Source organism: Cynocephalus volans, chromosome 16 (genome assembly GCF_027409185.1).
Source record: "Cynocephalus volans isolate mCynVol1 chromosome 16, mCynVol1.pri, whole genome shotgun sequence".
NCBI lineage: Eukaryota > Metazoa > Chordata > Mammalia > Dermoptera > Cynocephalidae > Cynocephalus > Cynocephalus volans.
Window position 1 is genome coordinate 34,789,304 of NC_084475.1, and position 20,655 is coordinate 34,809,958.

Consider the following 20,655-nt stretch of genomic DNA (forward strand, 5'->3'; position numbering starts at 1 on the left):
CACTTGGCTCGCGGTCCTGGGCGCTGTCCATGGTTGCAGCATCTCTGGGCGCGCCACGTCAGGAGGCCGCCGCGGGGCGCTGCGATTGGCCGAGGAGCCCATCGCCACCCCCCACCCCCGCCCCCGCGCCCCGGCCCCCCAAGGGCGCGCCCTGGGGCTCCCGGGCGGCACACCCACTTTCCTTATTAGGGCAGAGTCGCGGCCGGCCGGGCGCGGGGGTGGGGCGGGGAGCCCTAGGACGAGACAGCCGAGGGCGCAGCCACAGCCTCAGCCGCCTCGGAGCGGCAGGAGGGAGCAGCCGGTCGCTGCGCCCAGACGGGCCACTTTGCCGCGACCCCGCTCTTCTGCCCTGGGCCGAGATCTTCCACCCGGCGCCCCTCCGGGTACCCCCGGTCCAACCCCTTTGAAACGACATGGAAGAATTTTTGCAACGCGCCAAGTCTAAACTGGTAAGTGAAGGGAGCAAGGCTCCGTGTGCTTGCGTGTGTGTGTGCGTGTGTGCACGCGCGCTGATGGGGAGGAAAGGGCGTTGCAGCAGAGGAGGAAAGAGACAACTTTGCCACTGAGTTGTCAGAGTGTGCAGGCTGACCCCTGGAAAGAATTTCTGGAAGCTTGGTTCTTAAAGCAGGCAGTCTGTCTCCAGAATCCTCCAACCGCAGCCAGACAAGGCGCAGATCTTGGGTTGGTCGTGGCCTGGCTGAAGTTGGGTCTCATGTGTCCAGCTTTGGTTCCTTTGGCCTAAGGTTGGAGAGGGAGATGGATCCAAGCTAAATCTGCAGTTTGCTCCTGAAGGCTCGGGGACGGATGGGTGTGGTCCGCTTTGGGAGAAAGAGCCCAACCTTCTGCAGCACCTGTAGGTGTAAAAGGAAAAAAAAAAAAGCTCCTTAGGACTGTACTTGAGCTGGAGATGGTGAAACCTCAGTGAGGGAGTCAGGGTCCTGACTAGAAAGGAAATGTGGAAGCATGAAGTTTACCTGAGCAGCCCCCAATAGAGCTTGCTCCAGTGCAGGAGTTGGGGATATTCTAGTGTGTCTCGTGGGTCTCCCTAATCCCTATTCACATCTATGACTTGGGGAAGAGGCAGAAGAGGAAAGACTCAACTGTTGCTGGTGATGCAGGCTTTGCTGGCTGCTGTTCTCCAGGGAGGAGACCAGCATGCTGGCCCCGTTATTTTACTGTATCACCATCCAAACAGTGAATGGGTAAATTCATTGTGTATGTTGACAGTTGCTACACAGTCTGGAACAACAGACTCTAGCAGTTTCCTAATTCCACACTGTTTTGGCTCTCCAGCATAGCAGTAATAGACATAATGGAAATATTTCTGTTCCAGCACTTCAAAAAGCCTGTGCCCAGTTAGAAGCAATATCTTTAATGAACAGTGAAAGCACTTTTTATGGGCCTGGCATATAAGAAAATGCATAATTTATTAGGCCTTTAACCTTTAAACCTTTATAGAGGCCAAAATATAAAGTCTGCATTGAGGTGACGTCTAAATCACAAGGCAGGATATCTGCAGAGTTTTTACTGTAACTCATTTACCCTCCCACAACAAAGAAGGTGCACGAAGAGAGGGCCCATAGGTGCCCAGACCACCATTCAGAGTGTGGATAGAGATGTGATCTTTACAATGATCTAACTGTAAGTATCTTTAACAAGACCATTAAAGAGACCGTTGATTAATGCTAATGTAAAGGCTTTGTTTTCTACCTTAAGCTTCCTTCAACTCCCAGAGAGTTGAACATTTGTAGGGATTTCGGAATTGAGAAAGTTTGTGGTCATCTCTGTGTTTATTGACCTCCTTATAGTTTTACTAGAGCACATGAACGAAAATACTTATTGCAGAAACTCAATAAATATTTTGCATTTCTGATAGCATAAGTATGTGCTCTGTTTTTTACCTAGTAATGGGTGAAAAATGTTCAAAAATGAAAGTCAGCTTTGGTAGCTCTGTGTGCGTGTGTGTGGATGAAAATTAATGGTGATAAAGGTTACATTGTGAATGCAGGGTTTAGACTGCATCTGTGCTCCAATCCCATTTATTTTACAAATATTTTAACAATAAACATTTGGAATGTGGGGGTCTGATGTGAGCAAGAGGTTTGTCTCATTTCTGAAGAGCAATTGCTAGGATAGAAATTTCCCTATTTCAGGATAATCAGTTGAAAGTAATGTGTAATTTTATTCACCGAGTCCCTTCATTAGATGGGCAATTGCTCTGCATCATTAAAAGACAAAACAAAACAAAACAGGAAAAAGAAGAAGTTGTTTAAAATGCTGTTACCAATTTCCTGAGTTAACCAGAAGAACAATGACTACTAATTATATCTTTTCTTGGAATAAGTTATTTGCTAGAAATCATCATTAGCCTTTGACATTCAGCCACAGCAAAGGTGTTTCGGTCACTTCTAGTCTCATATTTCTCATGATAAATTATATTTTCTAGGTAATAAAATTTTTACTTATTATGCAACATTCAAATATAGTAGTGCATAGTGTTCTACTTTAGAAGGTCAATAACCTTTTCCTTGGAGAAAAAATTGTCAGTAATTATACCTTTCATTTGTGAGAAATTTATTCATTATAAAACAATAGGACTTTTAAAAATTTTGGCTAATCCTTTGGAAAATGTTTTAAGGAGAATAAATTTATCATGCCGCTTTTCACTGGAGCCTTTGTTAGACCAGAATTAGAATTTAGGAGTTATACTTACACTGTTTTCCATTAGAAATTATGTACAATTATCTATATGATACCTAAAAAAGCCCAATTGTTAGTTTTTTCCCTACCTACTTGACTTATTGCTTTGATATTCTGTAGACATATGTATCTTTTAATGATTTGAAATAGCCAATATCCCTTCTAAAGTCCCAACATAACCTCATCATCATTGGGGCTATCAAATTCCAATAGAAAAAAGAAACTTTAAATTGCAAAATAAAATTGCTATTAGCTATAGATAAATCTCCAGTAATCAAAATGTTGGAGAAATTTTGCACCTTTCTATTTAACCAGAAACATTTGTTATTCACTTGTCATTGTGAGGAGAGAAGATGCTCTCCCATTCTAGGCAAGGCCCTTAGGTTGAACAGAAATCTTTGAAGGACAGAGGATGTTGTTGAATTTTTATCAGGTAATTTGGAGCTTATTTCCACTGAAGTTGGGAGATCCCTCTCTCGGTTCTATATTTCATCCCAGTCTGGTGCTACTAGTCCTTAAACCGAGGAAGATTCCCATACTGATTTTCCCTAAATCTTCCCTTTCAGTGCCTATCCCTCATTCATGAAGTCACTCAGTACTTATCAGCAATGACCAAAGTGCGTGCCAAGGGTGGCCTCGGAGGGATCAGCCCCTCCTGGGACCCAGGTGCTTCTCAGGCGGGCCTGCCTGCTGTCTGGTTAGCACAGGCTTTCAAGGCTGGAGAATATTTATAAAAAATCTCAGTTAAGTTGGAGAGGGGCAGGGGAAGTAGCTACTACTTTCAAGCACAGTCTCCAGAAATGGTACCTTCTTGACAAATTGGAATGACAAATACGGAATTGATACGGTGATTATTACAACAATAAAACAGCAGAGGAAGCAGGTTGAGAGCAAGACCCCTGAGCCAGTAGAGATGATAAACAAAGTGATACTTTCTGGCTGGGCTCACTCCCCCGATATGAGAACCCAGCTCTTTTTCTCATCTGGATACTTCTTACTAAAACCGAAAAGGAGAGTGAAAACATATTTTCTTTTTCTCCTGCTAATGCCCACTTGGCTTTCCATCCACCTGCCCATTCAGAGTTGGAATAGGGACAGAAATATAATCCTGTAGTTCCAGATGGGTCCTTAAGTTTTAGGCAGGTTTTCCTTACGAACTTTGGAGAAAAACAATGAAATAAATGAGGAATCTTCTGGGGATGGATAGAGATCCCTGGGCCTTGCAGGTTGGCAGGAAGCCAGGGTCCCCACGCTGGGTAGACTGGCAGCTGAGCCTTCCTCACTGCCCAGACACCACCTGCTGATGCAATTCAAGCAGCTGCTAATGGGTGGGGATCACCACATACCCTACGATGTAGGTCATGAGCCAGCCTTGGGGGTAGGGTAGGGGGCTGTCAGCTGCCACTGGAAAGATACAGTGTGCATCAGTGTCTTAGGAATGCTGTTCCCAAAAAGAAGGTGGGGAGAGTCACCACTGCAGTCTGGGGTATGCATCTGCCACTTCAGCAGTGACAACTGTGGACGAAGGGTTCATTTCTGCAGTGGGTGTTAGTCAATACACGGACTTCTATGGAAGAAAAATTCTGGTGGCCTTAATGTCAACTTATACTCTGTGGTATGTGGCATAGGGACAAGAAAGCATATGTAAAACTCTAAATGAACAACTGCATTAGTGTGGATACAGAAGATGGGGTTTTAAAAAAGAAAGAAAAACCCAGCAGCATGTCTGCAGAATAGCAGAATGATTATCTTGATTGGAAATTGGAGGAATATATTCTTCCCGATTTCCTATTTGGGAAGAAAGTTGTGCATATCATGTCAATAAAAGGGATCTTTAAAGCGAATTCTTCATACCTTTTAAAGGGCTGCTGTGTTAAGGACTGGTAATGATGGAGAAGCTGGCAGAACAGTTTCATTTGAGGAGCTGAGATCATTCTGATCAGAGACCACGGGATCAGCTCCGGCCCCACTGCAAGTGAGGGCAGATGCTCTTAAGACTGTGCCTCTTGCCAGAGCATTTATGAGCAGGAAACTCAGAAATCCAAAGCACTTCTGTGAATGCCTTGCCACCCCTTTAAGGGCCAGTGAGGAATAAGCCCTTGATCGCTTTAGTCCTCGAGTTAGCTCCATTCTGACTGTCCAAGCATTCAGAGCAACACTCACGGATTGTACTAGCCCCAGGCCATTGATGAAGAACCGGACTAATTCAGTGTAAACAGTTCTCAGAGTGGATTGGTCTTTCTCAAAGGAAAAGATGTGCTCACTGTCATTCGGACAGCACCTTGGGTCTTAGAGGACATGTGATCACGTGAGCAAGGGCACCCTTGAATCAGTGATCTGGGGAATATTTTTTATCACCAAAAAAGGTGATAGCTTTGATATAACCTGTTTGTTTCTATGTAGCATTTATTTGGGCAGATATTAACATCATTTTGGATTTGGTGTACCAGTCTGGGGAGCTCTTGCAAGCCATGATGGCTTATTAATGGAGATGCTATTCTTCTCTTACCTCTATCCCTCTCTGGAGTGCTGCCAGAGCAGAGGGGAGAATGAGGGAATGCTATGATTTGAATGCATCCCCCCAAGTTTACATACTGCAAACTTAATCCCCAAAGCAACAGTGTTGAGAGGTGGGGCCTAATGGCAGGTGTTTAGGTCGTAAGGGCTCCACCCTCCTGAACATATAAATGCTGGTTATAAAAAGGCTCTCTCTCACTTTCTACCCTGGGATGACGCAGCATGAAGGCCCTGACCAGACACTAACTCCTCTATCTCGGACTCCCCGGCCTTCAGAATTGTAAGAAATAAATCTCTATTCTTTATAAATTACTCAGTCTTGGGTATTCTGTTATAGCAGCACAAAACGAACTAAGACAGAAGGGAATACCTGGGTCTGGATGAAGCCTGAAAAAAAGTAGAGAACATCAGGGGACCATAAAGGTAAAGAGCATGGTCATTGATTCTTCTTGAACCCTGGGGATTATGGGAGTCATGGAGTTTGGGGTCTTCTTTGAAAGGAGACTGGGGAGGGGCAGGTCTGGTGTATTTGGGAGGTAGCGTTCCCATGGACTTTGCTGTGAATGATGCCCTCTGAGATTGTGCAGTACACAACCTGCAAAGTCATACGTGGCTGCCCTGCCAGGGATCCCAAAGCAGTCTCCTCAAAATCCCTAAATCCATTTCTTTGTGAGCCTTGTGGATCTGGGTTTGGTTTCCAGGGAAAGGTAATCTTTCTTTTTGGAAGTTCTTGTGAGGCTAATTGAGCTCTAGATCACCCTGAAAAATCATACCCACAGAGCCTGGGCTAGAAAAATTAAGCTGATAACACAGCCTTGGATTCTTAATTTGAAAAATGGAATAATAATGCCTACTTTGTAGGTTTGTTGTAAAGCCAAAATGATATAGCTGCAGCCTTTAGCACAGCACTTGGAACAATGCCTGGTCTCTCCGCTTGTCCCCAGGCCAGTCCCCTGCTGCAGCTTTTTATCTTAATGAATAGCATTGTTGTTCATCCAGTTTCTCCTTCATCCCTTCCCCTACCCACCATATCCCAGGCATTGCTAAGTCACCGAGTGACTGTAAAAGCTGACAAACTGGTCTCCTGCAAACCACTCTCACCCTGCTGCCAGGGAGATCATTTTGAAAGCATCTTTCACCCCTCCCCTAAAACCTCATAATCACTTTCCATAGCTCTTAGGAGAATGGACAGTACTCTAAGCGTGACCCTGGGGTCTGGTCTGGTCTGCTGTCCAACTCCTTCTGGCTTCTCTTCGTGCTCTGCTTGGCTTAAATAACTCCCACCTCTTCTTCAGATTAGATGAAGAGCAGCCTCTCCTGAATGAGCTTTCCCCACCCACCCTCTTCCTCAAACCTTGAGTCAAAGTCAGGTTTTTTGGTAATGTTTTTAGATCACTTATCTCAGCTTGTCATTATATCTCTACTGGGCATGTTTGTTTGATGAATGACAATTTGGTGAGAATAGAGACCAGAGTCTCTGCATGATTTTGCTCACCATTGTATCTCCAGGGTTTTCTGCAGTGCCTGATGCTCAATAAGTGTTTTAGAATGAATGAAACCATACAGCAAGTGTCCTGCACAAAGCATGGCACATTGTAGTGGCTCAATGAAAATGAATAAATGCACGGCCAGACTCGTGCAGGTCTGAATGTGAAGCGGGACTAGCAGCAGTGCGCAGGAAGCCAGGCTGGGTTACTAGAAGGAGGTGAGGAACAGTAAGGACGAGGTTTGCACATAGATGTACTTAATAAAAGTGTTATTATGAAATAAAGAGGCTAGTTTTTATGCATGACTGCTTGGAGTCTAAATATTGCTTGAGTTAAAGCATAAATGCAGAGGAGAGGAATGGGGCACTAAACACCTCTGCAAAACCACATTGGGTAGATCAGCAAACGGTGGAACTATCAGAGCCATGGATCCTCCGCTCTGTGGTTCAAGGACAAAAAGTTGCTCTCCCCCAAGCCCAGCCACTGCACCAAGTCCTCCCAGCCTAAGCTTCTGCTGCCTCAGAGCCAATACTAATTTCATGAGGGTGCTTGGCAGGGAAGCCTTTCAGAGTCCTTGAGAGAAAAGGTTGAGGCATTCCAGGCTGGTTTCATTAGTATTTCTGTCCATCTCTAGCACTGCAGACCTCGTGCGTGGGATAAACCCATGAGTCAGACCTATTGTCTGTGCGGTGGGACCGTTTGTGGTAGAGCATGATCCCAGCCCTCCACTTCATCTGACTCTCAGGGCTCTGACCAGAAGTTCCCAGGTACTTTATTAGCCTGTCATGCAAGTCTTTTTGAAATGATGGTGACTAAAAACGTTGCATATCTTTGGTTCCTTGCATTCGATATTCCTTTCTTTGGCTGCCAGGAAACTCCAAGCTATTTGGTGCTTAATTTTCTTAGCCTAGTATTTCCAAAATACGTTTTTCTTGTTTTTATTACTTAGTTTTTACCTGGTTATACTTGTTTTAATTTTTTTTCTTTTTTTGCTTTAATGTGTATGTATCTTTTATTATAAGTAGCTTATCCTTTCGGTCACTCACAAGAATAAATAAATACATTTTATAATACTGTACATGATCTTGAATATATTTTGGCAGCAGGTCTTATCAGTTCAGGGTTCATCTACTCACATTTGAGAATTAGCTTTTGTAGTAATACAGAATACAGCATGGGGACTTCAAAACAAGTAGCTGAGGGCCGAGCCCATGGCACACTCGGGAGAGTGCGGCGCTGGGAGCGTGGCGACGCTCCCGCCGCGGGTTCGGATCCTATATGGGAATGGCCAGTGCACTCACTGGCTGAGTGCCGGTCATGAAAACGACAAAAAAAAAAAAAAAAAAAAAAACAAGTAGCTGAGAGCAGATGTCAATGTATTCAAACACTGGTGTTCTCATCCTTAATAATTGGTGACCTCCTCCCTGCGAGCAGCAGTAACCACACATTCCCATCTCGAGCTCATACACTGGGAATCATGAGGTAGCCCATGGTAGAAGGCATCTGCCCTGAATCAGATTCTGGAAGATTTTCATAGAGCATGACTATTGGATTTGGAAGAACTGTAGAAAGCGTTTTGTCCTCCTCCTCATTTCTTGCTTCCTAAATGCAGTATGGCCTGGGGGCTAACAGTGTTAGCTCTGGAGCCAGTTGCCTGATTTTAAATTCTGGCTGTGCCATTTTTACATGATTTAGTTATGTAGGCTTCCTCAGTCTTGGTTTCCTTATCTGTAAAATGGGAACAATAACAGCACCACTTTCCACAGGGCTGTCGCAGTTATGCATGTACTGAGATGAGAATATGATCTCCATCCACGGCAAGAAAAACATGAAAAGTGCCATGAGTGGGCAAGAGAGACAGGAAGCCCTATTTATATTTCACAGAAACAGGGACAATTCCCAGCTCTCTTTAGTTCAACTAGAATTCGTTGAATGTGTGTCTTAGCTCTAAGAGATATACTTTTTTGTTTAACCCCCACAATGGTCTCATGACATAGGTATTAGTTTCCTTTTGCAGCTGAGGAAACTGAGGCTCAGTGAGGTAAGATGTTTGCTCAAGGCTGCCTAGTCAGTAAAGAGTAGAGCCGGAGTTTGCTCCCAGATCGCCAGATTCCAGTTCCAGGACTCTCTTCCTCACATCATTAAGTGCCTTGTCCCGCAGGTCTCCTGGAACACTTAATTCTCATTGAATTAAAAATGTACAACTTGACAGGTTTATAAGTGTTGGGTGGTAAGTTCATGAGCTAACACATATGTTGTTTACTCTGACCCAAGAGGAGTTCACTCCTCTCTGTTGCCTGTTTTGTATCAAAAACCCTTGGTCAATTGAGTAATCAACCAATATTTTTAAGAACCTGCTATGAGAAAAATATAGCATTGGGCTGTCTGTGATTTGGTTGAATAAGTTGTAAGATTTTTCTCACTGGATACCCATTTAAAAGAAAAAGAAATGACAGATCAACTATTTGGAGAGTAGGGTGTGTGACTAGCTTTTAGAGGGATGAGAAATATTGTGGGCATTTGGTGAATTGTTAATAATGAGAATGCATTTTTAAAAGAGTTTAAATGTTTCTCATTTACCATCAAGACTGTTAGCTCCACGTTTGGTTTTGCAGATTTCTTTGTTGTCGCCATTCTCTTGCTGGTGGCCTTAATGATCACATTGACTGACTGATCGATTGTAAGGGGTGGGTGCACTCCCCCGGGTTGCACAGCTAGGAAGGAGAAGAGCTGGGATTAGAGCACAGCTCTTGGTTGGGTCGAGCCTGCTTTGGTTGGCTCTTGAATCTGCCAGGTTAGCAGTTCCCCAAAAAACCGCTGGTGATGCTCAGGACACGTGGGAGTGAAGGAAAAGGGGGAGAAAGGAAAGAAGGAAGGGAAATAGGAGTAAAAAGAGGAATAAAAGGATTCAGTGGGAATCGGGTCTGAAAAGTGGGGAGGCAGAGAAGAAAGTTCTTCCAAAATTCAGGATAGGATGAGTCATAATTGCAGCTCATTATGTTGGAGTTCATTTTTCTGGCAACATCAGCCAACCTGAAGTCACCTGAAAACTGATAATTAGGCAAAGGTGGCTTTCCTTCAGGCAGCTTAAGTTGATTATTCAACACCCATCATTAAAGTTAGTTCTTTTATCACAGGAAAATCCCCTAAGCTCTATGTTTGAGGCCAATTGTGAGATGATACCTGTAAATCATTCAGAGGAGTGCTGGCAACAAAACAAAGACACAGGAACATTTGCTACCATCATCATGCTAGTATTTAATATGCACTTTGACACGATACTCATGAACTTGGATTTCTCAGAAGGGGATGATAGAAAGAGAGGTGGTTGCCAGAGGCTGTGATCATTGATAACTTATGATAGGGGAATGGCTCAAACAGGACCTATAAGAAGCTCACCCAGGCCCCCAGTAAGTGCTAGTCCATTTGGTGTAGGGTGAATAGTCTTAAATACCTGCACAGCCTCTGGGGAATATAACATCATTGATGTAAAATACATACCTGATGTTCCAAAAAATGACCCTGAGCAAGCAAGGAAAAAAGATCATTTAAGCTTAGTGTCCTGTTTAAGAAAATTGTGCTACTTAAGCAATTTCAGAACAATTCCCCACTCGGATAATTAAAATAGAAAAAAGAGAAAAACAGTGATCACATGAAGGGTAAGCTTCGGCTGTCTGGCAAAGCCTTTTGCAAAGGAGACCTTGTTTTTGAGTGAAGCCAGATATGTGAAACGTCACAGTATATAACAAGTGATCATGACTGAGGATGGAGGGTGATGGTGCAAAAAATGTGAGCCTGCTGTGCAGAGGCATAAATAGGCCCTCGGTGTGGACGAGATCTCAGCAGCCCCGCTTCCCACTCCCAGAAAAGCCACAACGATGACCACAGGTATGTAAAATAAGGTCCCTGAGAAAAGCCTGGGAGGCAGGGGCAGACTCCTGACGGCCCTCCAATTTTACCTGGAAGGTTTTTATGGAAGAGTTCCCACTCAGAAACCATCTTTCTCTCCGTTGAAGAAACAGGACTTTTAGGATGAGTGGATTTTTTTTTTTTTAAGAAGCCCATCAATTCAATAAGGTCCGTTTATTTTGCTGCAAAAAAATGATCTCCTATCAGTTAATAAAAGGGTAGAAAAAGAGAAATGTGCACGCTGGCCTCTTGCTCCCCGAGAGGAGCAGAGGCAGAGGCTCATCCTGAGAGCGGAAGCCTTCTGCTTCTCTCTGCATTCTTCACAACCTTTTCTGTAGCAAGTGGTCAGTGGTGCTGGTCAGACCAGTACCTGGCTCTGAGAAGACAGAAATGTCACAGCAGGTGGACAGATCAGCTGCTCCCTGCCATAGGTATGCCTGAGAGGACAAGACACATGCCTGCTGCTCCCTGGGAAGGCAGTGTCCCTGGCCTGCTCTCCAGGGAGGCAAGGGGGCAAGTCGCTGTCTGTCCTCCATTCTTGATTCTGTACATTTCCATCTTTCCTCTGGCCCTTAGTAAGCTGGTTTGTTTTGCGTGCAACATCTCCTGGCCAAAATACAGGGTAGGATTTTCTCATCCTACTTTGGCTGCAGTATAAAGAGACTTCCAGAGCCACTTCCTGTTGGAGGGCTGGATTCTTACAGGGAAAGAAGAGCGGTCTTTCAACTAATCCTTCTGGATTAATACAAGCCTAAACTTTGGTTCAAGTTTTGTTTTCTTTTGAGTTTTTACAAAGATCATTGAGATAACTTCCCCCCTCCCCCCACCTTCTGTAGATTGTGCGAAGATTGCAAGCATGGTCTTAGGAAATGTACATAGGTCATAGAAAAAGATAAATAAGAGGGGGACATTTTATTCCCTAGCTGATTATTTCTTCTATTATTTGACTGTGAATCTGCTTTGTAAGACCCTAAAATAAAGCCGTGCACAAAGCAAAACAATTTCCGCAGGTTTGTAGTTGCTTGTGTGCTTGCCACTTGGCTGATAACCCTGGACCGTGGCCTGAAGTGCCATTACTCTTGGCTCCAGTCTCCAGAAATTCAGACATAAACTCACTGTGGTGGATGCAGATCAAAATGCCATCCCAGAGTTGGCTTTGAAAACACATTGAAAAAATTCAGTATCCTTCCAAACCATTAGGTCACTTTGAGCTTATGGGGAAAAAAATGTATTTCTCACTTCTATGGAATTATTTTATGCCAAAATAGCCTTCTGACCAAGCATGATGTCTCTGTCAAAATCAGTTCATACACAGGGGTTTCAAATACTAGCAGCATTTGCTTTGATGAATTTTGTAAACACTGAGCCACATTAATTACTATTGGCCCCTCTGTTCGACTTATGCTCTCAGTGAGATTTTTAATGAGCTGGATGACTCTGCCACACTGGACACTCCTTGACCATCATTTCAGGGACTATGTGGACAAAAGCCATCAGGATTCCACATGTTTAAATACAGCATTCTATAGCCGCTGTCTTTTAATTATGATTGCCTGCTGTGTAACTGTTACTTATTTTAACAATTACAGAATCACAGAACTTTACATTTGAAACTATTACAAAATAATAGATATTTAACATTGAAACAAATAGCTTTAGACTTCATCTATTTCCAGCTCTTTATATTGTTTCAGGTTTGGTTTATTTATGAAATAAATAGACATTAAAGCAACTTTGGAAAATAGAGGAAAGCTGAAAATTACCCATAAACAGAAGATATAAAAACTAAAACTAAAATTTACCCACTTTCATTGAAGCATGACTGTTGATAATATTTTGGCAAGTAGTTTTCTTAGTCTTTCTTCCTCTTATGGGGAATTTAAAATAGAATATTTATACGTTTTGGTACCCTGGTTTTTATTTTATTTAACATTATTTATTAAATATTTTCCTATGTCATTACCTAGTATTCAGAATCAACATCTTTAATAACAGAATATAGTTTAATAAAGCGGATATACTATGACTCAGCATTTTATTTCTTCCACTTTTTGCTATTGTTAATGTAATTAATAACAAAACAACTTTGTGTATACTAAACAACTTTGTGTATAAAACATTTTTTCCTGTTTAGGGTTATGTCCTTTAAGTGGCTTTTCAAATATGTCATTATTGGAGCAAAAGATAAAATATCCGTAAGCTTCTTGATAAGTCTTTCCAAATTATTTCTGGATGAAATCCCCAAATTTCAAGACTCAGAGTGGTTCAGAGCGGTTAACTAATCCCATAGAACATTGTGACAGCCACACATAGATTTCAGGTCTCTTGACACCTAGGTCTGTGCTCCTGACAAATGTGAGAGGCTGCACAGTGTATCACGAGGGCAGGATGCTGATTTTGTAAGTCTTGGATCTGCTCAAATGATCTGAAGCAGGCTGGCTGCTAAATGAAGACAGTCATAATACAAACGATGCCACCCCCGTTACAGCTCTGTTATTTGAGACCATGAGGTAGAATCTGACTAGGAAGGCCACTTCCTCTTTCTTCCCACTTCCTTTTTCAATTGTTTCAAAGGGATTGAGCCTTATGGAGCAGTCGAGCTAGTTTCTGTTACATTCGGCGTGGTAGCTGAGATCATAGCATCGCACTTTATTAATGCTCTCACCTATATGATTTCATTTGGCCAAACTTGGGTAAGGCACATGCTGTTATGATGTCACAGATAAGAACAAGGCCAAAGAGGTTAAATCCAGCCTTGCCCAAGGACACATAGCCAGTAAGCGGCAGAGCTGGGCATAGAATCTTCTGATTCCCAGCATTTGTGGAAACAAAAAGTTGGTTCATACTTTCAAAAGATAGTTTGAAGGTCTCACTGAGAATTTGGTAGCTTGGATTTATTTGTATAAATGAAAATGGCTGAGTAAGATTACAGGGCACTTTTCCACAAAGAAACTATCCAGTGGTGAAATATATTCATGCTAAAACCGAGTTTTCCTTGGCACAGGAAAACAAGCCTGTTGAGCTTTTGAGTTTTGTATGATGGATTCTGATGTACAGTTTGCAAGTGTGAGATTAATGAATGTGTCATTGGTGGAAACATGCTGAGATCCACAGGCTCTGGAGACCTACTGTCACTTGTGATGGGAATGGAGGCACCTGAAAGCTAGGGTCTCTGGAGGGCCTGTGGGCACCATCTGACATATCTGTGACTGGATGACATACAGGTGACTGGATGTCACTTATGTCGATTCAGCTGAGTTCTATGTAACATGGGGAAAGAAGTTTAATTGCTTATCACAGGAGCTTTCCATGCTGCAGAGGAGGTGTGATTCCGTCAAATTCTCTTTCTCTCTCTCTTCCAACCTCCCCCCCAACTATTTCTCCATTTGGATCATATTCTTTAGTTGCCCCAAAGCCTAAATGCATCCAACATTGATGCAATATGGAGTCATTTTAGCTCAGTGCAATTTAATGTCATTTAAGCTGAATTCTCTTTCAAAACCCTCACTAAGAAACACATATATCTCCCAACCAACATTTCTTATAGCCATGCACGACCAAGGCCGCATGATTGCTAAACTCACTATGTGCAAAGATGAAGATGCCTAGACACATGAGCCTGTGGGAAGAGGTCCTGGGTTACCTGTGATTTCCAATCTTTCTTAAGAGCTTGATTAACTCACACTGGTGAGAAAAGGGAAACATTCAAACATAACTGAAAGAGAATTTGGGAGATGGAACTCAAGGTTAGTTTGGACTTGAAATTCTATATCAGTGTAAATTTGGGGTTTAAAATGGTCTTGAAAGCCTAACATGATTTTTTGTTTTAGAGACGTCTGTTGTCTAGCGGGATAATTTGTATAGAGAATGGTAATTCCTTTACAGATGTCATGTTGGGAAGCTTTAATAGGTGCCAAGGGAAACATACCTGGGATGACATTTTCTTGTGAGTGTTGGGTGGGAGTGGAAATCACTAATTCTGAGGGACTTGGCTGTACAGTTGTTAACTCATGCACATCTGCTGAATAATTAGCATGCTGTGGGGCGGGAAGTTCTGGAAGTAAATCCTTGTGTGCCACCACTCCTATCTATTCAATTCCCTTCTGAATACACTTGTGCTTTTTTTCTAGAGGTGTAGAACAGAAAGCAGAGCAGGCCAGAGAGGAGCATTTAAATTAAGCTCGTGTCCTGCCAGGCCCAGTATCCCATGCCGGGTCTTCTCTCCTGCCTTGGGTTCTTCCAATGTGTTTATTCTGCATTTTACCACGGCCACTCACCTCTTCGCAAAACCTGCTCTTGGTCAGCACACAAGGAGTTAACATCTATCAGTATTTTCTCTGCAGCCACATGTATTATTTCATTTGACCTTCACCATAATCCTCTGAAACAGGCATTGTTATGCCCAGTTTACAGAGGGGGAAACTGAGGCTCAAAGAGGCCAAGTAACTTACTCTAGGGCACACAACTAATGAATGTTGGAGCTAAATTTCTAGGATGCTATAGCCGAGAGCCTTAGCTTATGTTTCCATGTCACCACACTGCAGGGACATAATGCACTTATTTTCAGGCAGAGTGGTCATTCCAGCAGGGCTGTTTAAACTTTCATGTGCTAGGAGTCATCTGGGGATCTTGGTAGAATGCAGACTCTGACGCAGTACAGTTTGGGGTGGGGGCTGGGATCCTGCACTTCTAACAAGCTCTCAGGTGAGGCCTGTGCCGCTGGGGTGCCACCTTCCCCTAGACCCCAGACCCCATGCAATTTCAGTCATGAGGCTGCAGAGCACTGACTCCCTGGGAGGCAGGGGTGCTGCTCCTGGCCCCTTTAAAGGGCGCGTTAGGAGCCGAGGGGGCCGCGCACACAGGAGAAAATGCCCCAGCAGAAATGGACTGTTCCCCCAGAGGGGGCTGCCTCACTGCAGTGACGCTGTGGCGGGATGTCTAGGATGTCACAATGTAAGCCAAGGGAACAAATCTATAGCTATCATATTTCAGGTGAAAGGAGAACTGGTTTGGGAGGAAAAAAGAATCTTTCTGCAGTCACACCACCCAGACAGCCATCGGTCCTGATTAGCCACATGCAGGCCCTGCATGTAACACATATTTCTAACATGTGTTTCCCATATGAAACACGGGGCCTTGTGGTGGCACAGTGCCTGGCAGCGGAGAGGACACTGTAAGTACCTTCATGGGCTTCAGGGAGGAGAAGAGACCTGGAGGAACTGGCAGTCTCTTAGGAAATGCAGGGCTCGTAACCAGCTCCTTGAATTATCCCAGGAGGAAAGCATACCAGGGGCCTCTTCTCAAGGACTTGCTGCAGGAAATATGTTCAAATGAAACTTTTTTCTCTTGTTTTGCCATAACGAGTATGCTATTTGCTCTGAATAGATCGCACACATCGTATACATGTACTGAAATACAACTCTGTACCCTATAAATATGTACAATCAATAGGTTTCGATAAAAAATAAAAATTTAATTAATTAAAAAAAATCATTCATAGTTCCCCTCACCACCGTTTGGTCTCTCTCTCTCTAAATTATTTTACATTTTTCTTCTCTTTATTTGATGTCATCTTGCCTGCAGTCCTTTTGACATCTGGATAGTTGTCTGCTCTCTGTTTCCTTGTGCCCACGTCCCTGGTGGTGGTGGTGCATTGTTATACATGATAACTTTGTTATTTATGGTGTTCCTTTATTATTCAAACCCTCTTCCTTTGTCGATGGCTTTTGCTTAGTCACTCTGCCTCTCTGATGTTCACACTTCATTTCCTGCAGCCACTTTGCACTTGCCTCCTCCTTTTCCTTTAGCACAGGATTCCGTTTCTCTTAACATAGTGGGGAGCCCTGCGTGGCTTGTGGAACCTCAGGTCCAGTGGGGATGATGAGCAGACAGCTTAGAGCTGGTAGGGATCATTCTAGGTGCTGCTCTGTATCAGTCAGCTTTCACTAGGTTATGCTGTGGGAGCAAAAATCCTGAATGTCAGTGGCTTTCAACAATAAAGGTATATTTCCTGCTCATATGACAAGTTGCTGAGGATCAGCTGTGGCTCCAAGTGCCTTCTGCGTCCTGGAATGCAGGCTGAAGGAGCGACAGCTGCTGGGGAGAGGCTGCTCTTGTGGCAGAAGAAAGGATGAGGGAGCTGGCAGGATCCAGCTGTGGTTCTTAAAGCCTCTGCTCAGAACTGGAATGGGCCACTTCCACTTGTTCTGCATCAGCCAAAGCAAGTCGTGTGGTCAAGCCCAATAGCAGTGGGGTAGGAAGAATACTGCTCCCATAGGCAGTTGCCACAAGTTACGTGGCATTGCTCAGGGATGTATTATGACCCTACTGCAGGAAGGAAAGTTACTAGTTAGGAATAATATTTAATCTACTACATGTTCTAAAGCTAGGATTCAAGCTGTCAGGTGAACACTGCACAGAAGTACACTTACATTCTATTAATGGTAGATCATCTCCAAATAAAATTTGGATTATGAAACATGAGATTTGGGGGCATTTAAAAGATATTATTAGTGAGTGAAAATCTCTGGTAGTTATTTAGTCACCTCTTATGCATTCGGATGAGGCTTGGGTGGGGGTTGTTTTCACGGCTGCTTTGGGGATGACCTCAGGCTGTATCTGTGTCCCAAGTTAGGGATTTGGGAAAGCTGGGTTCATTTGTTCAGATCACCAGGGAAGCATTTGTGTGATAAGACTGCCAGGGAAAATCCTTTAAATTCTCTGTACCTTAGGTTCTTTATATATAAATTGGGAATAACGGTAGCACTCCCTTTGTAGGGGATTTTGAAGATTAAATTAGATAGTGGTGCACAGTAGTGCTAGGCATCTATAATTAACAATAATTTATTGTGTGTTCTCAGATGGTTAGAAGAGAGAAGCTCAAATGCTGTCATCACAAAGAAATAATACATTTTTGTGACGATGAATATGCTAATTAATCTGATTTGATCATGACATATTGTATATATGTATTGAAATATAACTGTATCCCATAAATATGTACAGTCAATATGTGTCAATTGAAAAATAAATTTTAAGAACTTATAAAAAGTAGATAGTCTATATAAAACTCTTAGAACTGTGTTTGATACATAATAAAAATATTGGTGTATGTGCTTTTATGATAATGGTGATGATTCTTACTATTTTGGTATCTAACTCCCCGAGAGGAAAATTGAGGATTTCAAAATCACCAATTTTAGGGTCAACAGACAATCAAACTTACGGTTCTTAGTATAAGATTTACCTGTAAATAAATAAAATAAAAATTAACACAGAAAGTAGGGGCTTAAATTCCTGGCCTCTTGATAAAACTAGCCACAATTCCTAGAAATTAATCTCTAGGTTGTGTGCTTACCTTTTCTAGTCATCGTGTGAAGTCAAAGTCCCTTAAAAGTTGTTATGTAAAGTTCTTGGTTTATTAGGTGGCCAAAGTGCCTTAGGGACTTGTATGAGTGGGGACAGTTGTATGGTTTTCTGGGAAATTCCAAACATGGGCAGAGAGGAAAGGCATGGAGCTTCTGTCTGGAAGTCAGTGGCTTGGCCTTCGGGGACAGGTCTTGATGGAAATGGGCAGAGAGATGCAGGTTAGTGCTGTGAGGGGTGTTTGCTCAGGAACGTAGTGAGGCTTCTTGCCTGGACAGCTGCTTTTGTCTTACATCCCATCCACTGAGTCTGAGAGCCTTAAGGTGAAAGGAGAGAAGCAAGGGGTGTGGAATCAGAATGTCAAGTTCAATTACTTCTCAGTTGTGTGAACTTGGGTACATTTTTAACCTCTTTGGGTCTTGGTTTATTCATAAATATAAAACGTAATATTTATCCTTCATGGCCATGTGCAAGAATATTATATAAATTCTTTAAATATTCACTAAATAATTTTATTTACACGGTAACCCTATTCAGTAGGCACTATTATCCCCATTTTGCACATGGGGAAACTGAGGTAGCGAGAGGTAACTTGTACTCATGCAGGCAGGAAGAGGTGGAGTCAGGTTTTGGACACAAGCTGTCTAGCTCCGAAGTCTACAGTCATACCCATCACACTTTGCTGCCTCTTAATGCAGTCAGCACTTACCTGGGGTTGCTTCTGTGAAGACTAAATCTGTTCATATCCTTCAGTCCACTATTTGTTATGTAAGAGGTAGATGCTCGTAAACATTAATGGTTATTTCCCTTCTCTCACATATTTCCTTTCAGCTATCCTGGTACGCTCTAGGGAATCAGAACTGGTGGTGCCTAGGAGTGGGGGAGAAATCTTCAGCTCTAATTTTCCCTGGACAAGGTCTCACCTGACTCTCAAATTCACCTTGTCTCATTTACAGCACGAAGCTTTCTTTCACTTTTCCACACACAGAGCTGGAAGGTGTTATGCCATCTCGTGAAGTAAGCCCCAAATCATCAAGCCCCAAATTAACAAGAACAGAACGGCACGGTTTGTGTTCCTCCAGCATATCCTCATATGAAACCCCTACTGTAGTAATATGGGAATGAATTTTACATGTATTTTAAATCTGCTTTGGATGTCATCTATTTGAATAAGTCATTTAGTTTTTTCCCTTTTTTTCTACATGGTGTCAAAATGGGGACCTCTTCAACTCCTTCCCTAGGGGTAAATAATCACTAAGCCCAAAAGAGGTGTGTGGCATATACATAGCAGCTGCCAGGAAAATGTGACAAAACCTCTTCAATGATTCTGTTTCCCTAATTCTGTTTTCTTCTACTGGTGACTTGGTTCCAAACTGTCCCTGCGACTAGTGGCATGCTCTAGAGGTAGAATTTTGTGGTGGAAAAAGCAACGGCTCCAGCAGACATGAGCTATGGATTTTAGTGCTTTCCCTTCTCTGTAGAAGCAGTGTGACCATGACAAATCACTGACCCTTTTGGAATGCTGTTTCTTCAATTGCAAAGTGAGGAGCTAGCTCCAAACTAGGAGCTCTATCATTTTGAGATTCCCCCCAAGGCAGGAATCCATTTTAATATTTCAAAACTAATAATGCTGTTAAATGGTAAATAAAAAATTTCAAGACAGAGTCCACAGAGGAAAAGAAAATTAAAGGGATTTTTAGTGGTAGAAGGTTGGGGAACAAGAATCAGTTCTCATTTATTTTTCTTACAGCACCTTCTGCATAGCGAGTCATGCATATTATTCACATCTCCAAGCCTTAGTTTTCCCATCTGTAAAATGGGGATAATATACAACCTATATTAGGGGATCAGAGGGTTGCTATGAAGACTAAGTGAGACAGCACATATGTAACACTTAGCCAACAGCACTCAGTTCACTGTGACTGATTTCCTAGCTCTTTGGTGTGGGTTCAGAATTACCTGAAGGATATTTTAGATTAAACTATCAGATTATGTCATAAATGTCTTTAACTCTAGGGGAAACCTGGGGTTCCTTGGGTTGTAGAGAATCCAAGAAAGTGAATTCTCACTTTCCCAGGAATTATAACCCAACTGTGCCTTGTGCAAACCCTCCGGCTGGATATGCCATCCACTGGTAACATCTGGCCCAGCCAGAAGCAGGCAAGTGGGGAGGGGAGAGCAGAAGGGTGCAGGAAATATGGAGACCAAAGTCCCTGGAACAGAGAGTGACATTCCCGGTACATGCTGTTTATTGCATACACACCGTCAGTGATAACTGCTACCATTTAAACAGGTCTTACTATGTGCCAGGCATGTAGCATGTGCTATGTGCTGCATACTTCTCATACACTATCTCTTTTAGTTTTCTTAGACACTCTGTGGCTCTTCTATCTTTTAGCCAAAGCAAGTAACAAGGCCAACCCAGATTCAAGGGATGGAGAAACAGACATCTCCCCTCGATGAGAGAAGCTACAACGTCACATGGAAGGGAGTGGCCGTTTTTGTAATCAGTTTGCACGTCTCCATAGTATGAATGGTACAGAAAATCATGCATTTCCCTGAGTAACTTCTATAACCAAGAAAGGGGAGTCAGGTGTCACATGCTTCCTTGTATCTTGAATCTTTTTCATTGCAAATGGAGCCCAAGGGGTAATAAAACTGAAATATGATCTCCTTG

General features: G+C 42.9%; 1 protein-coding gene across 13 annotated transcripts in view; it reads left to right on the plus strand.

The window, feature by feature from the left end:
* Nucleotides 1–227: 227 nt before the first annotated feature.
* Nucleotides 228–20,655, plus strand: part of PRUNE2 (prune homolog 2 with BCH domain) — a 274,536-nt gene continuing 254,108 nt past the window's right edge. For 12 of the 13 annotated variants that reach the window (XM_063080981.1, XM_063080984.1, XM_063080985.1 and 9 more), the window contains exon 1: nucleotides 228–449. In XM_063080981.1, the coding sequence (XP_062937051.1) occupies nucleotides 414–449 (36 nt within the window). In that variant the 5' untranslated portion in view covers nucleotides 228–413. The remainder of the gene's footprint in view (nucleotides 450–20,655) is intronic. The other variant, XM_063080992.1, reaches the window with a different exon arrangement.